Below are 7,218 nucleotides of genomic sequence, written 5' to 3' on the forward strand. Positions count from 1 at the left end.
CAAAAAGCAAATTTCCATTCCCTTGGAGGAATTGTGTATTATCACTTCGAGAAAAACAAAGATATATAGTGCAATGAAATGGTGGGTACATAAGACTAACAAGGCAACCAAATAATGTTAACTAAATAAGTGAATTAAATATTATTGAAACTACAATCATTGAAACTATACAAGCACACTATTTTATTTCGTGAATGAAAATATTCATTCACCAGACTATTAGTACAACAAGCATCTTAATTTTAGAACAACACCAGGACCATAACTTTAATACAAGAAGAAGAGCTGCAACATCAAAACGCTACTAAAGACAGAAAACGAAATGTTCCACAAATTACATAACACTCTAAAAACTATAAATGCATTCTTAACAGATCATGTTCCTTCCGAACTAATCCTCCTTTTCAGATAGCAGTTTTGATGAACCCTTTTTCAATGCAGCATCTTTGATGAGTTGCAGTGATTCCTCTAGATCATCAAGTAGCCGGTGGGGATCAGGAACCACATTCGGGTCAGCTGCTAGAATAATGGTCATCTTATCAGCATAACTTTGGCAATGGATTGTTATTGCCTGCAAAAGAAATCACCAAAAAAAAAAAAAAAGGTTAAGGAACTAGAAAGAGAGATGAAGAGCAAAAAATCAGTAAAATGTTCTATGTCATCACGGTGAGGATGAAATATGTGAGCATGAAAAACCTGTTCTATGTCAAGTAGAGCAAAACATGCTTATTGAATTTGTTAATACTGAAAATGATTAGAGTTATTGGACTACTTACATGAGGGAACCCGTAAATACTAGGAGCAAGGAAAGCTATTGAATGGCCAAAGAAGCTAATTTCTTCTAGCGGACCACACACGTTTGAAAAGGCCACTGTAGTATTTGTAAAAACTGTGTGTGTATGTGAGCATGAAAAACCTGTTCTATGTCAAGTAGAGCAAAACATGCTTATTGAATTTGTTAATACTGAAAATGATTAGAGTTATTGGACTACTTACATGAGGGAACCCGTAAATACTAGGAGCAAGGAAAGCTATTGAATGGCCAAAGAAGCTAATTTCTTCTAGCGGACCACACACGTTTGAAAAGGCCACTGTAGTATTTGTAAAAACTGTGTGTGTATGTGAGCATGAAAAACCTGTTCTATGTCAAGTAGAGCAAAACATGCTTATTGAATTTGTTAATACTGAAAATGATTAGAGTTATTGGACTACTTACATGAGGGAACCCGTAAATACTAGGAGCAAGGAAAGCTATTGAATGGCCAAAGAAGCTAATTTCTTCTAGCGGACCACACACGTTTGAAAAGGCCACTGTAGTATTTGTAAAAACTGTGTGTCAGAGCAGCAGCTGCCTGTCAACAATGTAAATAGAATTTTACTCAAGCAAGAATTCAGCAATGATGTACAATATTAGAATCCGTATGAATCACACTAGAGCTTGATATGTATAAAGTTTGGGAGTTGAGTTTTGTCATAGTGATAAGTGATAACAGATCCTAACCACAGTCCAAAATTTAGCCTCAAATTTCTTATTGTTTGTTTGAGAAGGCGTAGGGAGATTAATCACCTTAACTCCAAATGTTTTAAGTACACAACCAGAAAATGGTAATGTGCATTGAGCTTCAAGTGAGAGCTTTTTACGTTCCATCTTGGCTTTAACTTCCCCTATATGTTCCAATGGGTCACCATGTAAAGCAATTGTGAGAGGGAAGATTACATAACCGATCTCATTTCCCCACTTGTCCTTGGATCCCTTTGCCATCATTTCAGCCATATCCTATTTAACGAATACATTCAGAGAGGAAACATTTTATCCAAATCATATATAGAGAACGCAAGTTCATTATCTATTGAATCAAATCAAAATGCAAGAAATATTTTTTAAAGCGTCCAAAATTTCGAAAGTGATAATCTCCAATACAATTTTTATGCACAATTCTTTTTTGATAGAAATCGAATACATAACTAGAAATCTAATGGACAGTGTTTGAAATAAGAGATAAGTAATGAACCTGAATCCCTGCAGTTGCTCTTAAATTTACGAAAACGATTGCTCTAAGGCGGAGACTTTCTGGAAGATTATTAGTATTACTATTATCCCCATCTTTCTCATCCTCAGTTGCTGAGTGAAACATCGAATTCTTGAGATTATTAAATGTTTATACTAAGAAAAAAAGGTTTTTTCTTCTTTTGTTGTCAACGGAAATTAATAAAGTAGTTGGGCAGGACCCAAAAGCAATTGACTTTAGTCAACAGTATACAAGCAAATATAGTTAAGTTTCTAGAGAGAGAGAGGAAAAATATATCAAATGATAATTTCTGTAGCAGCATGTTTGACACAATTGTTCCTACAAATTGAGCAATTACTAAAAAAAATCCGAACATAATTTGGAAACTAATTACGAAGTGTCCCAATGGAAGGTTTTTTTTTTTTTTTTTTCCCTTGAAGTCTGCATTGAAGGACATGACATTCTTTTCAAATTTAGGAAACGAAAATGGTTTTAATAAACATCAAAAGATAAATTGATAGGGTTCAGCTTTCATTCAATACTTTACTACATTGCAATACAGATGCAATATGTAATCAAAATTAACTATATGTCTCATTATATCCTTTGCCAATGCATTGAAGTACTAGACGAAAGCTTTATCCAAATTGACAAAAATAATAAAAAAGTAAATTGTAGAAAACTTACCATATCTCCTGTCTAGATATCGCGAAAGACCAGCTTGTGTTGCTCCCAGTACAACATCATTGATTGTCTGATAAATGATCCACACAAGACCAACAACAACAACAACAACAAAAAATTCATCTTGTTAACCCATTTTGTAAAATTTGAATATGGTAAATACTAAATACTAAATAGGAATGTTTCTCCAAAAATAAAGAAAAACAGATGGAAAGTAGGAATACTCATAAAAGCATTCTTAGGAAAGAATGGCTTATGTGGTACATCATAAATTGCATGTGCACCACAGATATGGGCTATAATCATTAATGTCAGTTCGAAGAATTTGAGGTCCTTTATGGCCCATTCGAGTCGAAGAATTAGTCAACATACCATATTCATCACGTTCTTCACGAGCTTGATGTCATCCAAACTAACTATACGATAAGCGAACCGCTTTGTAGTCAGATCACACCTGGGTGCACCTTTGATGGGACTCTCTGTGTCTTTCAGATACAGAAAGGTTGCCAGGAACAACATAAAATCCACACAAGTGTTCCAAATCAACCTTAAAACAAACCAAATGGATAATAGCCACCAAAATGTAGTGTTGGAATTGGTTGAACCAGCTCGTTTCTTTATGGGAACAGTAGGCAATGCTTCTGGGTCCGAGGTTTTCCGAGTAGATGCAATGAGAAGTGAAGTGAGAGATGTACCATCACCAATTGAGTGGTGGATTCGAAATACTCCGACAGCCTCTGCATCCGAGGTTTTGACGTTGAGGAGGTGGATTTCCCATAATGGTTTGGACAGGTCCATGGGAGTTTTGGTCAGATTTGAAACATAGTCTTCAACAAACTGGTCTGGATGATCTATGCTTGGATCCAAATTCGGAACAAAAACATGGTTCTCTAATTTTACCGTAGTTGGAGTCCATTTCATATTCCTGCCCTCCTTGCTGCCCACCTTTCGCCATAAATTGAATAGTTAACAACAACAAGCTATTAATAATATATAGATAAATAAAATATAAGATTATATTTTCTCACAAAATTAATTTTAAACTATGTGACATTAGATATACTTTTGGATTTATATATATTTAAAAGAAATCAAGAATTGACCCATTTTGAGCCCAATGGTATAACCATTTTTTTTTACTTATGGGTTGAAACTTCAATATTAAACCAGTCAAGAAAAATTCATAAAATTATATACATAATTATATATATGTGTGTGTGAATAAGAATATAAATTCTTAATTTTCTAATATTAAAGTAAGTTGTAACTTGTTTCTCTAAAAAATAAAAGAAAAAGAAGTAAGCTGTAACTCTATATATATATATAACATCATAAAATTTGGATCAACTAATATTTTTTTGGTGTTTCTAATTGAAATATTCATGATTCAAACTTTATTCCCTCATAAATAAAAAATTTCTCATCTTCTAAATTAGAATAAGTGCATAAAAGTTGTTGAGCATGTACAAAAAATGTAAGTATAATATATATATATATATATATATATTATACTTACATTTCCACATGAGCTATAGGTATGTTTAGAGGGTTTCTTTTTTTAAATTAGAAAATTTTAAGAAGTTATAAACACTTCTTTATTCTAATCCTCTATCTAAATAGTTTAAAGTACATATAATAATTATCTTCTAATTAAAAAAACACATAGTCATAAGCAATTTTTTTTTCATATTTATATATTGCGAAAATTGGGAAATATAGGATTCTATTTTAAAATTTTAATATGGACCTAAATCTTAGGTGTTAGAAATTTATTATTTTCCTTATATAGCCCTATTATTTGAAAATTTTAAAACTTATTGTGATTGGATGTGAGGATATTTAGCACCAATTAAAAGTGGACAAAATTGTATTCTCTTTGTAATAGTATAGGATAGATAATTCTTGTGCCTATAAAGAAAACAAAAATTATAAAAAGATAAATAATAATAAAAAATGGAAGACTATTTTTGTTTAACCGGTTCTTTGAGGGCCACAAATTCAACATCCCAATGTTTTTGTTTTTTGCTTTTTGGTGTCATTCAATTAGCTTAATTTTGTAGGCCCAAAAATGACCAAGCTATAAAAATAAAATAAAAATTATAAGTTCATATGCTATAAAAGAAATTTTAAAATTTCAGGTTTGGACCTCTACCAGTCAAACTTGTTTAACTCCTTAGTTTTTTTATAAAGTCAATAATTCTAGTAATACTCACTTTCACGTACACTTTGTTATAATTGTCTTATGTGACAAATTGTAATTGGTCGTTCATCACTATCACATGGACACACAATTTTTTTTCCACTACTCATAATCTATCACATAAAACAATTATAACAAAATATGTGTAAAATTGTTTTATTATAGTATTATTGACATAGAAGTATGCGTAAATTATTCGTTTTAGTAATAGTCTAGTTCCAAACTAATTATTGAAATGAAAATTTTTAACACACACACACATATAAGTATATGAATTTATTGACTTAAATAACTTCTCAAACAATAAATCAAGAAGTTCATATAAACATTTTTCATGATTAATATTTAAACAAATGATGAAGCAAGATAATAATAATAAAATGATGAATCACTCCATCATCATTGACAAATAAAAAAAAGTCATTACAACATTAAAATGTTATTACGTACCAAAAGACATATATACCTAACAAGTAGGTATATATTGGGCTGAAATGCAATAGAGACCGAAGTAGACCAAAATAAACTTAAATTTTAAGTTTATTATTAAGGGAAAAAAAAAAAAAAAAACTTGAATTTTAAGTGAAATGAAATAAAGGATGATATTGTACTGGTTTACTGACTAGTATGAGACATTTTGAACTGAACATAATTGAAATGGAATAAAGGAGTAGGGAACCAAACAATGGTTTTTTTCTTAATTTGTGGAAAGAAAATTTTCTTACTATCTTGCTAGAGAACAGAGGATGCTTAAGCAAAGTTTGCTCCAAACCAGCTTTGACGAAGTTAGGATTGATCTTTGTCTTGGTCCCTATCATTGTAACAATATAACAGTTCAGACTTGGTGAATGAAACAACTGAGCTGCGGGACTTAGAGCCTCCTCACCGATCATGGCCCCACTGTTAGTCATCTTTGTTTCTCTTACTCTCTTGCTGGTTGTCCTTACCAGAATATTATTTATGTTGCTTCACTCCGATGGTTCAAGATTCCTTACGCATGATTTGCATTTATAGAAGTCGAATGGAATGGCAGCCACTGTAATTTTATCACAATTTGTGTATTTTTTCCTTTTTGGCTTCTCTCACGAGCTCTAAGTTTAACGACATGGCTTCAATTTGGCCTCATATTCGTTTTCTTTTGGCTTACGTAATAAATGCCATTTCCCATTTGGTTTGGTCCAATAATTAAGGAAAGAATTTAGGAAATGGAAGCTTCTTTCTATTGTACACCTTTTTGGTGCCCACAATGTTGAATTTTACATGATTCATGCCTTAAATGTTAAGCACGTACGTTTGATGCATTGTATGTTAGGTATGATTTATGCATTGTATTGGACTCCGTATGAGATAAGAGTCTGATTAACGAATATTCTTAGAACATTTGTTAATAAATTATTTTAGAAAAATTTTGATACTACTTTCTTGATAAATAAAAATAATTTAATTTCTTTTTCTTTTTCTATAATAGGTTTCTAAAAATATTTTTTAAACAAAAATTTTAAAAAATATTTCTTAATCCAATACCCTTAGAGCATCTATTATATTTTTCTATAATAGAATACCTATTTCTTAAAAAAAACCATTCAATTGTTTGGTTGTGTTTTTATTAAAAGTAATAATTATGGTCTACCTCTCACAAGTTTCATTGTGCTGACTGAAATAAGAACTAAAGCTAATAAGGTAGAGCGGTGGTTTCTGTTGTGGTATAATCTAGCTATCCCTAGGCACTCCTTTGTTGGTTGGATTAATTGGGTGACTATCCTAAGCAAGCTCCTAACTAAGGAAAGATTGGTACAATGGGGGACTTGCTATGGACAATATATATGTGCGGTTTCTGCAGGTACAGTATTAAAGATAGAGACCATCTCTTTCTTCAATGTGCCTTTACTAAGACAATCTGGGATAATATCATAGGGCTTTGCTTAGTGACAGATGCCAAAACCAATAGGCAGGAGTTAGTGAAATGGGGGTGCTGCTCAATTAATTAAAAGGATAGGGTATAGAACCACGCACCTTGTGTAAGCTAGCTTGGTGGGCTGCTGTCTACCACATATCACATATGGCGTCAAAGAATGCAATTATTCTTTCAGGGATGTTAAAGAAAGAATCGAGAGTAAGAAGTGCAGTTGTAACTAAGTATTGAATTAGGCTTAATGCTTCTATTTGTATCATTGTATGGGAGGCTTTAGCTAGTTGAATTTTACTCGCCTCTACTGGCTCTTGTTGGGTGGGATAAGTTTGTTGTGGCTTTGTGCTGTTTGCAGTGATAACGTTTTTGGTATCGAATGATATCACATCAGTTGTATTAAAATCTAATAAGTGAGA

The 7,218-nt window shown here is 32.0% G+C and overlaps 1 protein-coding gene across 1 annotated transcript; it reads right to left on the reverse strand.

Moving 5' to 3' along the window:
- Window positions 1-232: 232 nt before the first annotated feature.
- On the reverse strand, window positions 233-5,804 carry LOC142621242 (wax ester synthase/diacylglycerol acyltransferase 11-like). Its single transcript, XM_075794561.1, has 8 exons — window positions 5,619-5,804; window positions 3,066-3,638; window positions 2,697-2,763; window positions 2,013-2,122; window positions 1,568-1,777; window positions 1,331-1,352; window positions 997-1,109; window positions 233-571 (listed from the first exon to the last, which is right to left on the reverse strand). Exons 1-8 carry the CDS (start codon window positions 5,802-5,804, stop codon window positions 392-394), a joined length of 1,461 nt encoding a protein of 486 aa, XP_075650676.1. The 3' UTR covers window positions 233-391.
- Between the last annotated feature and the right edge of the window lie 1,414 nt (window positions 5,805-7,218).

Source organism: Castanea sativa, chromosome 12 (assembly GCF_040712315.1).
Source record: "Castanea sativa cultivar Marrone di Chiusa Pesio chromosome 12, ASM4071231v1".
Lineage (NCBI taxonomy): Eukaryota > Viridiplantae > Streptophyta > Magnoliopsida > Fagales > Fagaceae > Castanea > Castanea sativa.

Coding starts and splice junctions, on each gene's coding strand:
- LOC142621242 (XM_075794561.1), bottom strand. CDS start 5,804: ATGACTAACAGTGGGGCCATGATCGGTGAGGAGGCTCTAAGTCCCGCA. Junction 3,639..5,618: donor CTCTGTTCTCTAGCAAGATA/GTAAGAAAATTT, acceptor TTATGGCGAAAG/GTGGGCAGCAAGGAGGGCAG. Junction 1,778..2,012: donor GAGCAACTGCAGGGATTCAG/GTTCATTACTTA, acceptor TTCGTTAAATAG/GATATGGCTGAAATGATGGC.